This window comes from Sylvia atricapilla, chromosome 13 (assembly GCF_009819655.1).
Source record: "Sylvia atricapilla isolate bSylAtr1 chromosome 13, bSylAtr1.pri, whole genome shotgun sequence".
Lineage (NCBI taxonomy): Eukaryota > Metazoa > Chordata > Aves > Passeriformes > Sylviidae > Sylvia > Sylvia atricapilla.
The window spans coordinates 19,748,587-19,770,285 of record NC_089152.1 but is presented as its reverse complement, the minus strand read 5'-3'; the positions used below and the strand labels follow the sequence as shown (position 1 = coordinate 19,770,285).

The 21,699-nt window shown below is 41.1% G+C and overlaps 1 protein-coding gene across 1 annotated transcript in view; it reads left to right on the top strand.

The window, feature by feature from the left end:
- The window catches only part of TMEM266 (transmembrane protein 266), a 58,986-nt gene that overhangs the window by 6,274 nt on the left and 31,013 nt on the right, over nt 1-21,699 (top strand). The window contains exons 5-6 of the mRNA XM_066328755.1: nt 8,663-8,817; nt 12,747-12,820. Of these exons, the coding sequence (XP_066184852.1) occupies nt 8,663-8,817; nt 12,747-12,820 (229 nt within the window). The remainder of the gene's footprint in view (nt 1-8,662; nt 8,818-12,746; nt 12,821-21,699) is intronic.

The following is a 21,699-nucleotide window of genomic DNA, read 5'->3' as shown; positions in this document are numbered from 1 at the left end:
ATAGGCTTGTCATTCTTTTCCTCAGCAGAGATCTCTCCCTTCACTCACACTTCTCTTGTGGCTTTTTCAGTCTGTATGGAAATAAGCAGGTGCCCTCCCAGCTGCAGAGTACATTCTCTGAAGAAAGTTCAGAGCTTAAGTTTGGACATCCCAATGTATTTTGACTGAATGTGTTCAGCTGCCTTGTGGGAATGGTGGCTTCTTCCTTTCAGCAGCATCCAAGACAACTGATACCCTGAGAAATTTAGGAGCAGAGCTGGGCTTCAGAAGCCCAGCAGCAAAGTAAAATACTATCCCTGTGCCACCTCCTGGCTTGGTTGGGAATATGTCTGGTTTCATGAATGTGGTGTCATTCTTTCCCATAGCCTTGTTCATTGTGACTGGCTTCAATCCGAGTGAGAAGGAGGTGGTGGGATGGGTCAGATCACTTTGATACAGGAGCTGGCAGCCACATCTCCCTTACCTACAAAGAGGGGTATGTGGAGAGAGCAGCACAGAAGGTGACAGAAAGTGGCAAAAATCCCTGTAGTTTCTGCCAGCATCCATCTTCGTGACTGAAACTCTGTTCCCCCAGTGCTGTTTTGCAAAGTAGTGCAGGTGGAGATACCAGCAGATACTGCTAATGCCAGAGAGTAAAAGATTCCCTTCCCTGGAAGTCTGCCTTTTGTTGCAAACTCCATGTGTTACCTTCTGCATGCATTTCCCTGGGAATGTCAGGGAAGGTGCCAGCCTGCATGGGCCAGCATGTATTCTGTGGGACTCTGATGTTCTAGATCTGCGGCTGAGCTGGGCAAGCTGGAGTTGTACTAATTGCAAGGCTCTGGCACATGCCTGTGCTTGGACAGGACTGGGTGCTTGCTACAAACTGTGCCTCTCCACAGCCTTATTGGACAGCAGAATTGTCCACAGTCAGTGGTTCCTGCTTACTCTGGGCATTCAGCATAAGTCTGCATTTCCTGCTATGGAGAAGCAAGAGAGACATCAGACTAGAGATGAATGAGAGGGCAAGAAAGAAGTCTTCTGATGTAATGGTTTAGTTGTGTGCACCCCAAGGTGCCCACAAGGTTTTTCTCTACCTTTTCTTCTTTAAGACTGCAAAGTGTTCAGGATCCAAGCACAAATTTTACCTGGTTGCTACCTAGAGGAGCTTTTTGTTTCATCTGAGGGAATATTTCTCTTAATAAAGCTGATATTAATAGGTGATCAGGAATAGGTGGGTCATAACCCTCCTTGTGTGCCTGGAAACTCTCAGATGGCATCACATGAGCTACCCCTCCCACAAGAGAAGAAAGAAATGAGAAGTAAAACGAGAAAGTTATGGTCTGTCTTTATTGTGTTAGACAGACTGTATGTGAACTGACCTTTCTGTGGCTTTAATACTGGAATAAAATTCTTTGTGCAGTTTGATAGGTCTTTGCCTTTTCATATCAAATTCTCAGGGCATTCAGTTCCTGTCTGTTGGTGTTGTTGAAGGAATTTGTGGACGGTTCTGTCATTTAGATGACAATGCTGATCCCTGTGCTAAGCAACAAAGAAAGGACTGAAGATTAGAGGCACATTAAGCCTGTCCCTGATGTACACCTGTAAGTAGTGAAAGGGTAATCAGGCAAGAAAAACCTTTCTGCTCTACCTGAAACCCTCAAACAAAATACAAAGCATGTTGTCCTGAATTTACTGGAGAGGCTGTGGCTGCATTGAACTCAGTTTGCATAAAATGAGTATGCCAGCATTTCTTTAAGGAGGCTCATCACCCAGAAAGGTGAGATGATTTTTAAATGTTAACATTGCTTTAAATGCCACTCTTAATCGGAAAAAAAACCCAAACCTAAGTATTCTGTTTTTCAAAAAATAGTTTCTCTTCTGCTTTTTTTGCATCAAGTCCAATAAAAGTGATGGAAAATAGCAGAAAAACTGACAACATGCAGAAAGTAGTACATGGATAAGGAAAAGCTCTCCTTCCTGTGTGTTTTCTGTAAGTTCCAGTTAATAGGTATCAATCACAATAAATCATTAAATAATTGACAGGTAGTTGTACTACAGAGTATTTCATTGTGTGAATATTCAGATAGACAGTGAGCATCTCTCTTGATAAAGATCTGTGTTTATTAGAGTTGAGAAACAAGGCGGGATGAGTTGAGAAACAGTATGTACACAAACTTTTAAATTATTTGTTGTATTTTAAATTGCAGCTCTTGAGTTTTAATGTTAAACATTTAAAACATGAAGTGTTTTCAAATACTATATTTTACATCAAATGCTGTGAAGTTTGTGAGTTCACACAGTTAATGCGACTCATTTGACATTAGCTGTAAATAGTCATGCTGTTGTAATTTAATAACTTATGATCATCTGTTCGTAGCCTTAGATTTGTTTGGTCACAGATAGAAAGTGCATTAAACAGTGGGAATAGCAGAAAAAAGAAAACCATAAGGAGAGAAAGGAAGGGAAACCAAAACTGAACAGAGATTTACAGAGATGCAGAAATTAAGACAGAGAAGAGTTGTGAGCTCTCATTTTAAACTGGTTGCAAGACTTGGCTGGTAAATGTATTTACCTGTTCTGGGGAAAAAACAGATGTCTGTTCTTTCAGTTTGTCTTCTGTAATTCTACCAAGTAGGTGCCATTATTTTGCTTTTCAGTTTCATCTATCAGATATGACTTTGATTTTTTGAGGTGTTTTACTGGGGCTTTCTACAAAACTTTTAAGTTTTTTTATCTAAAAGAATTTGATTAAGTTCTCACATTGTTTTCTGCTTTTCTTGTCTTTATCTGGTAGCATAATTAAAAGTAGTCCATTTTCTGAAAAGTTTTGTGCACCTCTGCAGATCTTGGATCTGGAATAGTGGTGGATAATGAAGTCCAAGCCCAACATAAAGTACAAAGGTTTTGGAGGACACAATTATTTCATGTAGTGAGCAAGCTCCTATTTACTGAGTTGCAATTTAGTTTTAACTGCCAGTCATAGTCTGAGAAAGATGGTGCAAAATCCTAATGTGAGGATGCAGGGAATGAGAGTGTAGTGCTGATCTGTTCTTTGTGCAGCACTTTATCACTGCTGCTCTCGGTGCTGTGGTCCAAAACAGATCTGCACTGCAGCAGAAAAAGCGCATTCAGCTCAACAGAACCTCTGATGTGCCCAGCTCTTCAGTAGACACAACGTGAAACTTTGGGCTGTGTTAGAGGTGTGAGGTGATTTAGAAATTTCTGTTTCTGTACACAGCCTTTTAAGTGTTTCTCTTGGTAAATTTTGTTTTCCAGAGTAGCTTATTATTGTGTTTATCCCAATACCTCAGAGCTTTGAGTGTGTCCCCCCGTGTACTTTTATCAATTGGGAGAGAGAGCAGTACTGTAAGTGAGACAAAGAATTAATTTTCTAGCTCAGCGATTTTAAGAGTTTCTCGGTTTGGAGATATTTCTGTATTTTTCCAACAGAACTTGCTTTTCTCAGGTAGTTTTTGAGGATAGAAATGTAGCATTTGTAGCCCAAAAATCACTGTTTGCAAAGCTCTTTATTAGAGACTGGAAATTACATGAGTCTAATTTGTGTGGTTTGACACTTGAATTAGTTGTCTAAATTGGGGAAGATATGGCTTGGGGCAAAAATTGAAATATGGGTAAGCCATAGGACAAAGGGGAAATGTGGAAAAGAGGAATATTTGCCTAGATAGCAGGGCTGTAAAAAATCAGCTAAATGCTGAGCAGCAATGTAAAAGCAAATCAGATCTTAGGATTTCTTAGGAAAAAGAGCAGAGAATAAAAGAGAGGCCATTGTTCTGCCTCTCTGTATAACCAAGTTTTGCCCATGTCTTCAACACTGATCAGAGTGCAGTTCTGATTCCTGTCAGAAAGGATAAGGTAGATATAAAAGAACTGGAAAAGAATCAAAGAAAAACAGTGATCAAAGATGGGATACGTCTTCCATTGGAGATTACTATGTAAACTAGGACTCCGCAGTCTGGAAAAGAGAAGGTTGACTGATACTCCAAAGTCTGTGACACTGAGAAGTTAAAACAGGTTTGACACCCCACACCCCCTTTCCAATACAGTCTCGAAGGTACATTAATAGATTAAGGTGCAGTTCTGAAGAAACAAAACGAGTTTGCTCTTGGCACAGAGGACAGTAGATGCCTGAAGCTACTTTCTGAAGGATGTGTGGCTGGGAGTAGCTTATCCCCACCAGGGGAGGTTGAAAAAGTTTGTGGAAGAGAAATTCCTTGAAGTTTACTAAGTACAACCCGAGAAAATACATTGCTCAGGAAGTGACCAAATGGAAAAGAGTTGGATGCTATGAGAATGTTAAGGGGAAGGATTTATGTGTTTGCTGTGTTCTTAGTCATCTTGGGACATCTGCTCATGGCCACTCTTGGAGACAAGATGCCAAGCCTTTGTTCAGTATGTTCCAGTATGGCTGTTCTTATGTTTCTTAAAGGGAGTTCTTGAGGCTGATGTTATATTGCGTAAAAAGGAAAAACCTAACAAGGAGTTTTCTAGTGAGAGATGTAAAAGGCCAGGTAAATCACAGTGTGTCTGTGAGCAAATGGTGTGATAAACACCTATAAAGAAAGCGCAAATGATCCTAGAAAGCTTCCAGTACTTCAAATAGAGGTGGGAAGCATTCATGTAATTAATTAAGCCTATTCTAAAATATTATCTGCTGTTCCAGTTGTCTGTATTCACAGGCAGAAGAGGCTGCTAAGGTAGTTACAGAAATTGAGTGTCTGTTCTACAAAATGCATGGGCTTTAATTGAATTACACACGTGGCTGCCATTTCCATGCATAATGCATCGTGGACAAAATGCCAGCTAGGGAAAAGGCCTAATCAAACTAAAGAATAATACTGGCACAAGAATGTGTGTACAAACTGGCCATTGGGTGAGCTTGGGGAGAAGAATGCAGGAATCTTTCTTGCCATTTGTGCAGCAGAGTTTTGCAGGAGTGTTTCAAGAAGTGCCATGGGGTTTGAAATAGTACAAGTTTTAGGGGAAAAAAGATGGGTGTTCTCAACAGTTAAAGGTTCTGTAGTTAAACCAAGTTGTAGAAGTCCAGAAAAGAGGTGCAGAGAGCTCTGTGTGTTCCTTGGAGTTAGCTGCTCCAGGCCTGCAGCTGCTCCCCGGAGCCTGCTGTGAGGCTCTGCTGTCCTTGTTGGCTCAGCCAGGTTTGGTATTGTTATTTAGCCTGTGTTCCTGTCATTTCCTGACCATGGCCTTTCTGCTCCTGCAGATAGCAATTTGGATGTCATCCATCCTTCTGTTTTCTGATCATGACCATCTTGTGAGGTCCAAACACTTGCTGTTTAGCCAAAAGAAAGAAAAAGAATACAGGGTAAGGTATAATGCTCCTTTTGAGGTATTTGTTTACAAGACTAGAAAACAGAAACAACGACAGCTGTTAACAGCTTGAAAAAACTCGTTGTAGTGGTTGCTTACCAGATAAATATGTTCAACCTTTCCCAATTTGGCCTTATGTTCTTTTTTTTCCCAAGCTGTTCATTAGTAAGACTAACAGGATGATGACAGATTGGTTTTGCACTAAGCCATGTGTGAAAGTATCTTTAAAAAAAAATACCCCTGGTAAAATTCCACTAAATATATTTTAATGTCTCAGAACGAAACTTTACTCAGTGTCACCAACAATTAAAAATTTCCTGTGCTAGTACATTTATTTACTTCATCCAGGCATTGCAAGAAAGGTAAATGATATTTCTGTTGTAGAGACTAAGTAGCTGAAATACCTGATGAACCTGTTTGAAGTCATGAGGGAAAGTTTTCCAAAGTCACACTTGTCTGTGAATTCAAGCAGACACAGTCAGGACACAAACAGGATGGGCACTTACTTTCTGAACAGAATAGGGAACTTTTTCACTTGTTTGTGGGTTTTTGATGATTTGGAGTTTTTGTTTGCTTTGGAGTTCTTTGTCTGAAGTGAGGGAGAAAGGTCTTCTGCTTGTCTATGGTTAGTATGAAATCTCTTTATAAATTTATGAGCTGTATAAGTTATATTTTGGTTTGTTGGGTTTTTTTAAATTCTGCATAGCTGACTTTCTAATCGGAACTTAAAATTTTAGGTGTAGCTTTGCAGTGTCACAGGTGAAATGGCCAGAATTTGGAAGGTAAGTAAGTTCGAACCCATGCTAATTCTGGTAGGAGTTTTTCTCCAAAACCAGATTTCTCATCTGTTGAATAGATGAGCCCTTGCACATCAGAAGGGAGAGAGAGGGACTACTCTGCTAAAATGTGTTACAGAAGTGAGATTTGTGTGTTGAGTCAGGGTGATTGATAACAGCCTGCAAACAGGGGTGTGCAGATACAAATCACTGTCCATCCAGGTGTTCACAAACTCACCTTGGCGTAACAAGTCAGGATACAGAACTGAACGTGGTTCTCCAGTGCTTAAATTCCAAATCCTTTTGTGTCTTTGAAGTCACTTTATATATTTTATGAGTGTGGTACAGGTGGAAATGCACATTTAGCTGCACTTGACCTCTTAAGCTGATTGCTTTTTCAGTTGTGAACTGGTAGTTTCATTCAGAAGCTTTTTAGAATTGGTAGTATTGAATAATAATACTGAACAGACAGAATAATGCCATGTTATTTAGGATTCTGTAAGTAATTAACAGCTTGAGTAATAATTATCATGGTTATATGTATTGTATGTCAAGTATTACAGTTGGTTCATTCTTACTAGTATGTTTGATATATTTGAAAATCTTGACTATCCAGAGCTTTTAGAGGCAGGTACTTGGGCCCTCTACTGATGATTTTGTGAATAGGAAAAGCTGCCCTGCAATATTAAAATACTGGCATAATGAGCCTTTTGGAAAAGGGAAGATAAATGTAAGCAGAGTCTAGAACTAAAGCCTGTTCTGTTTAAACAGAGCTACTCCCCTCATTGTTTTTATAAATATAAAAAAAAAAAAAACCTGCTTTATGCCCAAAATCATAGTTGCATTAAAAAACAAATCACTCTGTTTTGAGGTGATGTAAAATAAAATCCATTAAAAGATCAAGTTGGCAAAAGGCCCTATCCTAATGCCTTTTTTTTTTTTTTTGCCTTATGTTTTAACACAACCTATTTGAAATCTAGTGCATTCAGTATTCAGGCTGGAGCCATAACAAAGTTTAACCTAAGGGGAAGTTGCTGATAGTAACACTTGCCAAATCTCTGAAACTTTGAGAGTCAGTCAAGGAGCTCTTTTACAGTCAGGCAATCAGGCAATCTGACTACAAGAGTTGTTGGTGTGCTTAATGCTGAGAAGCTGTTCCCAAGTGTGGAGTCTCTGAGCACTGCTTGGCATTGCTTTCTCCCTCATTTGTGAGTATGTCAGAGAACATTTTGTGATGTTTTTCCAAGTGTTTGATTATAATGTGAGAGCTGTCTATTAGGAATTTATCAGTATCATCATCTATTCTTGTATACCACTGATTTCTGTGTAGTGATATTTTAGTCAGACACTGAGGTACTAACCACCCTTGCAGCTTTTTAAACCCTGGTTAATAAATCATGTCAGCTTTTCATTACCTAATGTATATTTACAGTGCTTTGAAAACCTGAAGTGTCAGGCAACCATCCCATCTGAACTTTCTGAGGTGAGCCAGTACAGGAACCTTGAAGAACACTGTGATGAGAAATGATGTGATATAATGCATCAGAGTGATACTGAGAGGGAGGAGTTAGGAGATGAACAGTATCAGGATGGGCTTTATTCTTCTGAAGTCCATGCTACTGTTATTCCTATTGCCAATACTCCTAAAAAAAATTAATAGCAACCCTCTTGTAAATGTGTATCTGCATTAGCCCCACGCTAGTGCAACATTTACTGTTTCATCAGCTTCCCTCCAGAGCTCTGGTCCTCAGAGCTCAGCCTCCTCACAGCTTCCTGCAGCCTGCTTAAACCTTATTTTTGCTCCAAAAAAGGGTGACCTCATCCAAACCAGGTTTGGGAGCAGTCCCTGGTGCATGCTGTCCCCCAAACTCTGGCAAGGTAATTTTTGGCCTGATCCACAAACAGATTGGTGAAGGCTGGAGAAGTAGCCAAGTGAGAGCACCTTGGCCAGAGGGTTGACACTTTGACAGGCTGCGTAACTTTGCTACTGTTAAGTGTAGCTGTGGAATCACTGAGGTGCTTCTTCAGTGTTTTCCAGATTCCTGTTGTTCATGATGTCATGGTCTTGTTGTTGCAACCTAAATTTGGCAGCCCTTGTCAAATGTGTCTCATAGTAGAGCAGGGATAAATGTGCATGGCCAGAAAATTGAGTAGCAGAGAATTTATTTTTACAAAGTCGTTGGTTTCTAAATAGCAGAGTCCTGCAGTGCCTTGGTACTCACTGATAAATGAATATAGCATGTCTATCAAAGTAAGAGCATATGAGAACCTGCGAGACAGGAAGAAAGCAAAAATGTGTGTATGATGGTTAGGGCTGCATGACTCAGTACACTGAAGGCATTTGGACACCAGAGCTGGGGAGATCACAGGTTGAAAGTTATTCTTACATTTCTCTCAGTAAAGAAACCAGTGAAAGTGAACTTTGCAAAACCTTTGTGCATTATTGCTGAGTGTATCCATAACAGGAGAACTTAAAATTTTGAGTTCACTGCTCTTTAGCTCTTTTCCTTTTTCACTTCTTTTCTTTTCTTGTTTTTCCCTTAATTTTATTTCCTTAGATCTAACTGGCTAAAACCGTGTTGTGGGAGACGAGCAGCTGTGTGGCAGGTATTTTTGCTCAGTGCAAGTCTCAACAGTTTCCTGGTAGCCTGTGTAGTATTGGTGGTGATTCTTCTGACTCTGGAACTCCTAATAGATATAAAGCTTCTCCAGTGTGAGTAGGAGGATTTTTTTTTAATTTTTTTTCTTTTTTTTCTTTTTTTCTTTTTTTTTTTTTTTTTTTTTTTTTTTTTTTAGTTTTGATGAAATAAGGGCTTAACTTCTTGCTGGGAGGTTTTTGAAGGGGGTGGATATTTGGGACTTTTTTCCCTACGATTTAAATGATAACTAGGCTAGGTGAGAACTTTGTTCTTGTGGAACCCTAGTATAGTGAAGTCAGTCTCTTCTTTATTATTCTGACTAAAGACAGGCCAAATAACAAATTCAGTACAGGACAAATTTTCCAAGGATGCAAGCAAAGTGTGCATGCAGAGATTCACATGTGTTGTCATTAGTACTTGAAAAGTGCTGTCCTTTACAGGCATATTACATATGCACAGAAAGAAAATCTGTGCATCATTTATCTCTGATACCCATCACATGTGGATAGACAAAAGTGATGAACATACAAAAGTAAACAGGGTACTTGGTGTTAACCTCTTATTAATTTACTTCTGCTTGACTGGATAGGAATTGAAATTACAGCCTTCTAGCTTGTCTCACTGAAATGAGACAGGTTTTTATTCTGCTTTGCTAACACACTGTGAGTCAAATAATGGCTTAAATGGAGTTTTGCTTTATCTGAATTCACTCTACACAGGTTCCACAATGGAAATTTTAATGCTGCTGGTTTGCTTCTTAATTCATCTCTTTTTCCCCTACTCTTCTTTTCCTCTGTTTCATCCCTTTTTTTTTTTTTTTTTTCTTTTATGATACAAAGTTGACATGACCACAGACTCCACTTACATTTTCCCCTAAGCTAAATGTTGAGGAGCAACCTCTAGTGTTTCCATGTGATCTCAGATGGGTTGAAATGGCAGCTGGGGTTCTAGATGATCCCATAACTGCAGGAGTACATAGCATCAAAGAGTGTCTGTGTCTCCTGTGGCAGCTTTAAACTGAGCAAACCAAATTTTTATTCTGTTGAAGTCCTTTTACTGTTGCAATTTGTCAATTGATTGTAGAGGAGTAAAGATTCAAGTGTTGAAGTTGTATTAAGATGACTTTAAGGGACTTCATTGATAATTGCAGCCATTTCTGAAGCTCTGTAAGATGAATAAGTGACTGTTTGTCATTCCATGCTGTTGCTCCCCATTTCCAGCCATCTGTCCATACTGCACACACTGTTCAGGGCATGGCCACTCTGCTACAGCTGTTACTTTCTCTGCTCTCTGGTCACTCACCATTTTTGGATGAGGAAGCCCAGGATTTGGACAAGTCTGCCACTTTCAAAAAAGTCAGGAATGCAAATTGTGGGTATAAGGCCTTAATGAGGAAGAAGCTTTCAACAATATTTATTAAGGTGTCACATCTTTCTGTTTATGTAGAGAATTTTCACTTCCTATAGAGACGAAGCGTTTTAAAGACTGTTGATTTCTCTGAGTTTTAACAGTTTTGTTTACTCTGTTCTAGAAGCAGCCATTTTGTCACCTTTTGTTTTCTGAAGAACCTTCTAAAGAAGGCTTAAGTTTAGGAATCATTGCTCCCATGTGTGTCTGGTGCATGTGACACTGCTGAAAGCTGTGCAGCCTACACCTTGTGCATGACTGCAGGTGTTTGGTTGAGCCAGGTGACATCACTGTTCAGAGGTGGCCCCTGCCTGGATGTGCTCAGGACCCATTCTGCTTGTGTTACTAGTTTCCATTTTAAATAATTTGCCATGAGACTTGTTGCTTTTGCCCAGTTTGAATACTTTCTATCTTGTTTTAAATCAGTTAGAGGCTGTCTCAGTGAGCCTGATCTGAGTATTCCAGTTGTGCCTTGTAAGGGATGTGTGTCACTTACATTAAGGTTTTGAAAAGCCATTACCCATAACTTTTGTTTCTCAAAAATGTAATTACAGTTTTAAAGGGCTCCTTATTCTTTATAAAACAAGCTGTGCATTAAGGATAGCTTACAGCACATCACTGCCAGTTCTGTCCATAGTAACAACTGCTAATCCATGTATAATTACTTCGGAAGCCTCCCTTTATTAAAAAAAAACCAACCAACCAACAAAAAAGCCACAGAAGAAACCTGTTTTTGTCTTTGACTATGACATTTTTTGAGTATAGCTCTTCTCTCCTTCTTTCAATGTAGTCTTTGGTTGGATGATGCACTTCTCCCATGAACAAAGCTGTTGGTTTCATAGATTGACACCACCTTTGCAAACTGTAGGACCCACACGTGAAAAGGTCAGAGACCCTTTAGGGTGTTTTAGCACGACGTGTATTCACACCAGGATTAGAAACCCCAGAAAGCAAGGGGCATATAATAGGTCTTTTGTTTTAGGTCTGTGTTCTGTAATCAGGTTTTTAAGTCTGTCTTCAAAGCTCCTCACATGCAATAATAAAATAACATCGCAATTCCTTGTGATGTTTAGCAAAAGCACAAATAGATAAGTATTAATGCATTTGCACCTCATTTAAATAAGAAATAAGAAACAAAAAAAGTTGTGACAGGTTCCTATGCCTCAGAAATACAGACCCTGTTATCCATCCCTCATCTGCAGCGGTTTCGGGGAAAGGAGCGCCGGGAATGATGTTGGTCCTGCCGTCGCTGTGCGGTCAGTGCCGAGGTGCAGTGTGGAGTGGGGCAGCTGCCCGAGCCATGGCACAGCGCCCTGCGGTGTGTGTGTGTGCCGGGAGTCAGGAGCAGCATCCCCCGGGAGCGGGTGCCGCTGCTGCGGCTCGCTGGGGTTTGTCGGGATGAGCTCTCAGCCCAGATTCGTGGCTGTGATAGCTTTTTGTGTCGCTAGGGGGCAGCTGGAGCTTTGTGTCAGTCGAGCCCTGTTGGAAAACCAGCGTCCGAAGGGTTTTTCCAGTTCTTCAGGCTAGAGACAGTGCCTTAGGAAACCTTATTATATTGTATATTGCCGATTATTATGTTCCTTAGTAATTTATATCATATTGTATTTTGTCGTTTTGGTTCACCTTTAGGTAGTTCCTCTGCTGCAGTGCAGCAAATGCTGTCATCCAGCCCCAAAAGAGCTTCAGCAGTGGGATTTCCAGTGGCAGGGCATATGCAGTTTTATTTGTATCCCGATTTCTTCCTACAGCCTTCTCTTCTCCTTCTCATATTAATCGATTCTGATTTTAAAATAAAATTCTTCACTTAGTGTGTGCCCTGGATGTTCTTGGGACATAGTGAAGTGTGCCACAGCCCTGTACCTCTATGCACACAGCCACTGCTTGCCTTCCAGTCATTCTGTGACACTGCAAGACTGCACAGACTGCTCTGGTCTGTCTGCTGTGGAGATGGTACACTCACAAATACCCTGCAGGAAGGAGAGAATGTTTACTCTTCATTCCCTTAGTCCAACCTTTGAAGCATATGGGAGTAGGAATTGTTAGCAGCTCAGTTAGTGGACTCTGTCAACTTTTCTGCATTTTTCTGTCAGCATGAAATGTATTTTGAAGCCGATTTTGAGCACTAGTTTTTAAGCACCTGTTCCAGACAAATACTGATCATCTGAGCTGAATTGTCAAAGACTGAACACAAGGAATGATGCAGGGATAGTAGAGCATTCTGTTTCCTTACTGAGTCCTAGATCTGGATTTTTAGGTACACAGGAATTAGTCACACATCTCGTACTAAAGCAGCATGTGGGGTGAGAACATGAAGCAGTGGTAGAGCATCAAAGGCCTGAGCTGTGTCTGCCTTTGCTTATCAGCAGCAGGATCTGTTAAAGCTCTAGTGAAGGCTGCTAACATGGTGAATGAGAGTGAGCAGCTGGCAGGGCTGGAGCTCCATGTCCATTGCATCCCATCCTCCTTCTGGTACTTCCATTGCAAAATCTCAGAAGGCAAGCTTTACTTAATGTAACTTGTGGCAGTACTAATTATGCTAAACCTAAATTGCACTCTGCTATTGTAATGACCCTTCCTTGTATTGTGTTAATTGCAGTTTCAAGTGCTTCCCAATTTGCAGGAGTAATTCACTGGATCAGCCTAGTCATCCTCTCTGTTTTCTTTTCTGAGGTATGTATAACCAAAGTCTTTCATCACATACAGAACTGCAAAGTATTTTTATGTTGTCACTGGAATTAGAAAGAGTTTTACAGTAGTTTGACTGTAAATAATGTTGCACAGTGTATTTTAAGGAAAAAAACAAGCAAAAGTGTACTATTGCTGCTTCCACTTAGCAAACTAAAAAATATTGTTTAGATTAGCACTGTATGTCAGTTGCTTAGAACTGGTAAGGAAACATGGAAGGGAAGATACTGCCTTACAAATTATAATTGGAAAGCTGTGGAAGGAAATAATTATCTCTGAATCTACAGGCATTGGACAGGATAGTTTGATCCATTTGTTATCAGTGTCACTGGGTATAAAGTATAGGATTTAGATGAAGATATGTTCTTCAAGAATAAAGATCACGAGAGTTTTGTATAAAAAGATCTGTTTTGAGACTGGAGCTATCTCCTGTCACAATTTATTAAGGTGGTTTATATATTCCAGCTTGCTGCATAGAGACTAAGTCAGAGAATGAAACAAATGGTGAATTTCTTTGCCAAAGTGTATATGAATGTATGCACTGGAAAAGACTCTAGTCGTGATGTAACAAATGACCAAACTGGGATAATCTGCCTTTCTGAGCTTTCAGCTTTGTTCCAGAAAGAAGTCATTGGTATTGAGACACTTAGACTGCTCCTGAATTATTCCAAAGTGCTTTTATTGCCATTTTTCAGATTGTGATGTGTTACTTGTCACAAAAACAAGTTTTATGTTTGTTAAGTTGGAAGATAGCTTGGACTTAAATATGTTAATTTTTTTTCTGGTTCAGTAGGGGAAAATAGAATCCTGAGAGATCTGTTAATTACTTCATTCTATAAGAAATTTAGATAGTTTTGAGGTTACAAAACACCAATAATCAAAATTGATTTTTTGGATCACTTGTACTGAATTGATACTTGTCATATATGGCTGGTAATTTCCATGGTGTTCCTTATTAAATACATTTATATGTATTATTGTGTATTTCTCAGCAGGGTTTTTTAGCTGGTGTTGTCAGTGGGTGCTTTCTGAAAGGATTGTTTGATGGCAGGCAGGGATCTGCTGCACTTACACAAACAGGTCCATTACTGGCCTTATCCTTTGACAGTGGTGGTGGGCTGTAGGTTACATGTAAGATGACTGAAAATAATCTCTAAACAATTAAAAGAACTTGCATCTTTCTTTTGTGAATTGCATATTCTAATTCCCAAAAACTTGATTTTGCTAGATGGTGTGCATCCCCTTTAAAGAAATACTTTCCCCTCCACAATCTTTCCTCACTGAGGATTAGTACCCTGGAGCTTCCCACAACCTTGAGCTTCCCAACAGTATCAGCTTGTAACTGCTGCCATCAGCATAACTGCACAGCCAGGCTTGCCTGGCCCTTTTTACTTTCTGCAGCTGGACTTCAGTCTGCAGTTCTGTTGTCATTCCCTTGCACAACCAGCACTCTGCTTAAACCTGGGCCAGTGCCTTGCTCCTGTGTCCCTCCCTGAGTATACAGCTGTTAGTGGGCTGTTTGTGGCACTGCAGACATATCCTTGAGGCTGGGGCTCAGCTGGCTCAAGGAAGGAATTGGTTGTTTCAGTTCTGCTGGGACAGGGGCCCCTCCAAAGTGGTTGAGTGTTTTGTAGGAAAAGAGGTAACTGAAGTGTTTCGCAGAGCCAAAAGAGATTCCCTGACTCACCATCCTCGTTTTGGATCTGAGTTGCTTTTCTCCCTTTATTAGATATTTGGAACTACTTTGTCTACTTGCTGTTCTCATTTATTATAAACCTATCACTCACTTCATTATCTACTTCCATCTTCCAAAGTAGCTTCCTTCACCTATTTGATTCTGGTTTGAATTTAGATCAAAGAAAAATGAGGCCACAAGATAGCCATGTGAGATGCACAGACCAGGGTAGATTCTTGGACTTGGATTCATTTGGCAGCTCAGAGGCAGAGGTGGCTCCACAGAGCAGCTGGATGTGCTTCAGAGACCATCAGTGTGGGAAAGTGTGCAGGTGTACCTTTCCTGCTGGGGTTAGCTTTATGCCAGGTTGAGTTCATGTTGAATTGTGTCTCTTAAGAGAGGAAAAACAGAGGGTATAATTTTCTGTCATCCAGATTTTTTTTCCAAGAGGTCACAAAATACTGCAAAAATTGCAAATGGCTTTTTTTTTTTAATCCGTCTTAATTTTATTTACTCTTTTGGTCCCTTCAAGGGTTTTTTTCCCCCTCTGATTCCCACACCATGAGTCACGTGTCTTTAGGGTCATTGTTAGAGAAGATCATGTGTTACAGTGAGATTCTGCAGTCTGTGACTGTTCATGCCAGGATGATACTCCAGAGATGAGCAGATTTAATGAGTTTACCTGGATATAACAGGCAACTGCTGAGGGTCGATTAGTCCTTCAGTAATTGTTTTTCTATTCAAAGCAAGGATTCAAGGTTTCTGGTGTTCAAAAAAAGTTGCTTCCATAGTGAGTACCCTGTTGTAAATTTGGATGTTTACTGTTTCTTTTTTAATTTAGTGTTCCCATTAGTTGTAAATATGGGTACACAATTCTTCAGAAAGGCCTCAGCATAAAGAACAAAGTTATAAAAGACTTGTTAAGACCGATAAAACTTTCAGGACAAAATCTGAATGTTTTGGAAGAATACAACTGATTAAAGGTGGTGCTCTCAAAGCATTCCAGGTAATGGCAGTGGAGTTAAACAGACACTGGCTTTCTGCTTGGTTAAAATGAAGGGGCTAAACATACCAGCAGCTGGCAAATGCCAGCAGAACAGCTGCCAACAGAGCTGGGTAGCTGCTCTCACAGCATCTTGCTGCTTTCCCTAGGCTTGTCGTACAGCCACAAGCCTTAAAGGCACTTCGTTCATTTTATACTCTCTGTCACTGTCTGTGACTTTCCAGCATTAAAATATCCATATTCAAGTGAAGTGTACGTCAGCTTTGTTTGTTTTTTCCCAAGTATTTGAACAGAATTTACTAATGGTTTGTCTCTATGTGCATACATCACAATGATTTGTCTGTACCCCAAACGTTACCCAGACGTTAAGACAGAACAGAAGAGGGAGGCACTGGGGGGAAATCCCATTGTCAGCAGCAAGGCAGGGCTGGGGTTGCACCCTCTCAAGAGGGCAAATTCAGCCTCGCTGTTCGTTGGCTGGGGAAAGGAAGATGGGAATGTCAGAGTTTTGGTAACTGGATTGAAGTCTGCTCTTAACAGTTCCATCTCGTTGCCACGAGTACTGTGATTGTTGCCCAGTTCTGCTTTTCCTCTAGGACTGATGAGTCTGAGTCTATGTGCAAGAATATTCATGTTTGCACTGCTCTGTGTGTGCTTCAGCCAGCCCAGCACTCGGGCACTCTGCTGAAGGGAAGCACTTGAAGGTTTCCCTGGGAGGAACAAGTATTGCATACCGAATCACAGCTTTTTTCTGGCATCCGTATCTAAGAAATGAGCTCTCAGATTGAGTAGAGTCAGTCTGGGCTCCCAGCTGAGAAACAGTGTTTCCTTAGCTATGTCTTTCTTACAGGAGGAAAAGCTCCAAGGCTTTACTCATCCTACATGCTTAAAGGAAGTGTTCATAGAAACTTGCCACTTTTCTGCTTGTCAATAGCAACCCTTGAAAGGAATAAAGTCTCCAAAGGAAGACTTTGCTGTTAAGGTTCTGTTAAAAAAGAAAAACATCCTAAATGGCAAAACTAAGTAAAAATGTCATTACCTTAACAAATTCATCATTTATGTTAGAGAAACTCAGTTATGTTACTTTTTTAATATTATTTGTGAGCTTCAAAGAGCTGAGCAAGTAGATAATCATCTTCTGTTAATCCTCTGTAAGCTGTGGTTTCTCTTATGTGTGTTTACTTTTATTCCATGTATACACAACTTTTCTCATGGTGCATAAATGCACTTCATTGCTGTGTTTTGTTTTTTAAATGGGTTGAGTAGTGGGGTCTAGGAACAAAGATACAGATTTCATATATTAATATGATTTATAAAGGCAAATTTAGGCTTCTTTCTTTGCTAGTGTGTATAAAATAAATTTTAATATACTGGGAATTTTCTTTACTAAGCAGTTTTCTGGCATCACAAAGTAGTAGTTACCATGGAAAATGGTCCTGTAAAGTTCTGGGAATCTAGCTGGACGTCTGCCTGAAATGCCAGCCTGCCCCTTTCATTTCCAATAGTATCCCTAACCTACAGTGTGCTCTATCAGTGCTTCATCTGTGCTTTTGTCTCTTGGTAGTGGCAGTGCAGCACCTCCTGTACCATATGTGTCAGAGAGAGGTGTTAGTACTTGTTGTGACCATGCCCAGAGGGAACCTGTGGTGCAGGGCTGCCCAAGCCCAGTTCCCTGGCCACCTTGCCTGTGTGGTGAATCTTTGGTGAGCTGTTCCCATGCCTGAAAAGCCCTTTCAAATCTGTACAGAATTGTCAGTTGAAAACTCATTGGTTTTCCCCATATGCTAAGAATTAACATTGTGAGAGTATTACGAAAACTTAAGAAGAAATAGAAGTGCAGAGTTAGTGCGAAGGTGCATTTGAGTATGTGATGTGCTGGTAATATTAGTGAGAGAGACCACAGTATGTCTGTGTCTGTTCATGGCCCCAGGCTTTGGCAGGGAATGATTTCTGTGGTGCCACAGGCTGATGGAGCCCCAGCAGTTGCAGAGTGGAACATGGGGGTGGGTTGTAAAAGGTAATGGTGATGTAGGGTCTGTAGTTTCAGAGCCTTGGTTGAAGAGAAGCTGTGTGAGAAGGGTGCCTGTGCCCTGGAAACATAAGGATGTGTTGGTTTAAGCATGCCAGCACATTCCTCTGGGCTCTGGTGGCCTGGGGACAGCTTGTGCTAGGACATCTCATGCAGTAGCTTGGTACTGGCACACCAGGAGATGGCAAAAGAGGATTCTTCTAAGGACTTGATGATCTAGGGCCTCTGGAGTGACCCAGATGAGAGGGGTTATAAATTACAGATTGGGTACAAGGTGTTCTGGAAAGCTTTCAATAAATATTTGGTCTTCTGAGGTATGTCCAAAAGGCAAAAGCTCAATCCTCAGGGTTTCTGTAGCCTCTGTAAACAGGTAAGTTCTGTGGCAGAGGAAGGAAAGGAGTGAGGGCTTTTCTAAGGACATCCTTTCCAGCCTCCTCTATCTTCTCTTATCTCCTGCCTAATCCCTACCCCATCCTGAAGTGCAGAGTTGTTCTCCTTTGCTTGTCCTGGGCCAACTCCCCTCCTGTGATTTCCTCCTGTGATTTCTTCTCACTACAGAGATTTGACGCAGTGACTCACTGAGCAGTAAATTGTATATTAACTGTGCAAGCAGAAAAGTACTTAAAATTACCTAATGTACCATGCAGTCAGCTGACAAATGCAGATTGTGGGAATTTATACAGCTGGCTCAGCAAAGGACTTGGCCAAGTTTCCCTACAAAATCAGAGAGAGAACCTGCAGCATCACAGAGTTCATCATCAACTTCACTGAAGACAGTTAATGTCATGCAAACAATTGTGTGTCACCAGGAGACTTGTCGGTTTTGAAATTGGATTTCTGTATGAAAAATGGTTTAAAATTTTATCTAGGTTTACTTTAGCTTAAAGAAGTTAACAGAAATGTTCAGTCATTTGCCTTTTATTAGTGCACTGGACAGACTTTTACGTAATAAATTAGCTTTTAGCAGAAGAAAAATGTATTTCTGATATAACCAAAAAAATATATGTGTTAAGGACTTACTAATTAAAAGATTTTCAGTCAAAAAAAATTAAAGCTTGCTTTTCCAAGTACAAGAAAACCAAGCTGGCAGTACTTCCCTTTAACAGCAAAGTGCTCACACTGATACTTAATGCTTTTTTTCAAATCTGTATTCAAGAATGCAGAATGCCTGTGGTGTAATGAAAAACTATGTGTGTGCATTTGCTACATGCCTGCACATCAGTAGGAGACAGTGGTGCTGCTCCTGTTTTCCCCTTTTTCTTGTAGATTCTTGTACTTACAAATGGTAGAGTTGTGACTAACATTGGTTTTGTCTGTGATGAATGTTTTACAGTTGCAATTCTCTTTTAATTCATATGCATCTCTCAGTTTGGTCCTTGAGCAGTAGGTAGGAAGTTTCCTGGATTATTAATTTCTGTCTCTGTGTTTTTTCAGATTCTGCTACAGGTCCTCATTTTTAAAGTTCTGTACAGAGACAGTATACAATCAAATGCAATATGTATGTATTTTTTTGAAACATATTTTTGTTTCAAATTTATTGCTTTAGAAAAAAATGCCTAAGTGTTATATATAAGAAATACCAATGCTTTCATTTGCAGTCAAAGTATTTATTATACTGAGCAATCAAGGAGCTACCCAGTACAGTCCAAATTTCTTTGGTTCCACCTCTTCTGGGTGAGAGCTGTGGCAGCAGCAGTGGATGTTCTCTCTGCAGAGTGGGGAAAGCCAGGGCTGGTTTGGAGCTGTGCTGGCACAAGCTGGCCCAGGGGCACCTCAGTGGCCAGGCTGGGGATCACTTGGGTCACCAAGGACAGACTGCCCTGCCTGGCTCTTGGAACTTCAGTGGTCATGGGCTGTTAAGAGTGATAGTACTGGTGCACAGCTTGTAGAGCTTCCACACAGAATAGATGTTTTCTAAGCTTAGCCCAGCTGTGGCCAGCTGGGTGTGAAGGGAGCACCTCTGGGATGGGGAGGAGCTGGCTTATCCCTCCCTTACACTCACCTTCCTGCAGTGTCTGCTTGAGCTGAGAGCCAAGGTGCTGATCATCTGGGCATGCCTTACTGGACACCAGCATCCAATCCTGCAGTAAATGTCTGCCAAGACCACTTCCAGTCACTGCTGACTGGTGCTGATTCACAGCAGCAGAGTGACAATGAAAACATTTGTGTTAGCTTCCAGCCCTTGGAACTGCTCACACCCATTAATGTGGCAGTAGCACAGTCTGATTTAAATGCTGCAGTCAGGAATTAAAAAGGCAGGAAGGAAAATCCTTTTTACATTCCCTCACCAGTCCGATGTTAAATCATATTTAGGGTTGTGAGGCTGTTTCAGTTTTCTTTGTGCAAATATGCCTCATTTTGATGAAAATACCTTTGGGCACACCTGTCCCAAAGGGGTGAAAGGTGAGGGTGAAAGGGAGACTTTCACTTTCAGTTTCTGTGAAAGTGTTAAGTGTTCAGCCATCCTGTATTAGTTGCTCATTGACCTCACACTTCATAAATGCTGCCGAAGCATAGCAGAGCATGAGCTGTGCTCTCAGCAGGTGGCTGCAGGAAAGGTGGTGCCCTGAGCTTTGTGGAAGGCTCTTCTTGTACTCATGTATTTCTGCATGGCTGCCTGCTGTGGAACCTGTGTGGACCCCAGGTAACTGATACAGCTGAACTTGTGATGAGCTCACAAGTAACTTGTTCTTCAGCATTTTGTGCAGCTCCTTGGTGGGGAGTGAGGGAGATGCTGACAGAGGAGCTGGGATGCCTTTGCCTGGCAGAATTCAGCTCAGGAGCTGAGCTGAGGCTGCAGGAGTGCCTTGGCTGGTCAGCAGCACGTGTACTTACACCTTGTGCCTGTGTCACATCACATCTTGCTGGTTTGGGGTCATTAAGGGACTTGAGCACTTCTCTTGTGCATCTCTTCCTCCACATAATAAATAAACCTTGGGGATATAGGTTATTATGGAGAGAGCCTTACTCCCATGCTGCATTTGTAAAGTGCTTTGGAAGTACAGTGTTTTTAAGAGTACAGACCAGCAGCACTGGCACATCTTGCTGTCTGTATAGAGTGTGATCATTTTTGTAGAGGAAAGAGGATGCTGCATTTTGTGTTCTGGCTCATGCCTCACTTTCTCAGCCAGCCTTGGCCTGTGCCTTTTCATGCCCCATTTCTGAGAGGTGTTGGCTGGTTCACTTTCCTGCTCCTTGGTGCTGTGAGGCTGGGCTCTGCAACACCATCTGCCCCACAGCAGTGTCTCCCTGGGCAGAGCAGTGGTGAGTGCTGTTATCCAGGTTTGCAGTGCCAGAAGAAGGGAGCACAGTCATCCCAGGCCAGCTGAGGCAATTGGGCTCCTGGGGGTTGGCAAAACCACGCATAGGAACACTACTGAACAATTCAGTGTTGTTCTGCAATTAGATACTGCTAGTAGGTTTGGCATAAATTCAGAGTTGGCTTGGAATTAACATTAGTATTTGTGATGAAGAGGAGATGTATGTATTCATCAGAGTCACTTTTTTCTGCACAATTCTGGGCATGGTCACCCCTCACACCCCTAACATAGTAGGCCTGCTGAGCACTGAGTCATTATGCTGCTCTTTAATGGAGAAAGTGGCATTTTGGTGGTCTTTGTAAGGCTCCAGCTGCAGGTAGACTCCTCATGTCTGTCCAAATCTGACCTTGTTGCTGTTGGCAGGAAACATCCCTATCAATTAGGCTTTTATGTGAGTTCAATATCAATCACAAGTTGACTGATGGATTTTTTTTTTATTGTGTCTTCTGAAAGCCAATTTAATAATTAGGGAAGGTGCCATTGGATTTTTTAATGGGAATTCACCATGGGTTCATTCTGTGTTTTTTCTTTATTCCTCTTTTTTAATTGTTGAGGCAACTTACTGCTGTTTTGCTTCATAGAGAAGGATCACAGAGAGATTTTTCTCCTTTATGCCATGACTTTGTGTGATCTTACAATAAAGCAACTGCCTTCAAGTCCAGTGAAGAGCATCTGCTCTTCAGGCTGATCAAATGTCAGTACCTTCAGGCACCAGGACATGACAGGGACTCTTCTCTTAGAAAATGAGTAAGCACTGGCATATCAAAGATGGCAAAAAAAAAAAAAAAAGAATTTTTCCCCCTCTTCTGACTGAGGGGGGCCCATGGTGGATCATGT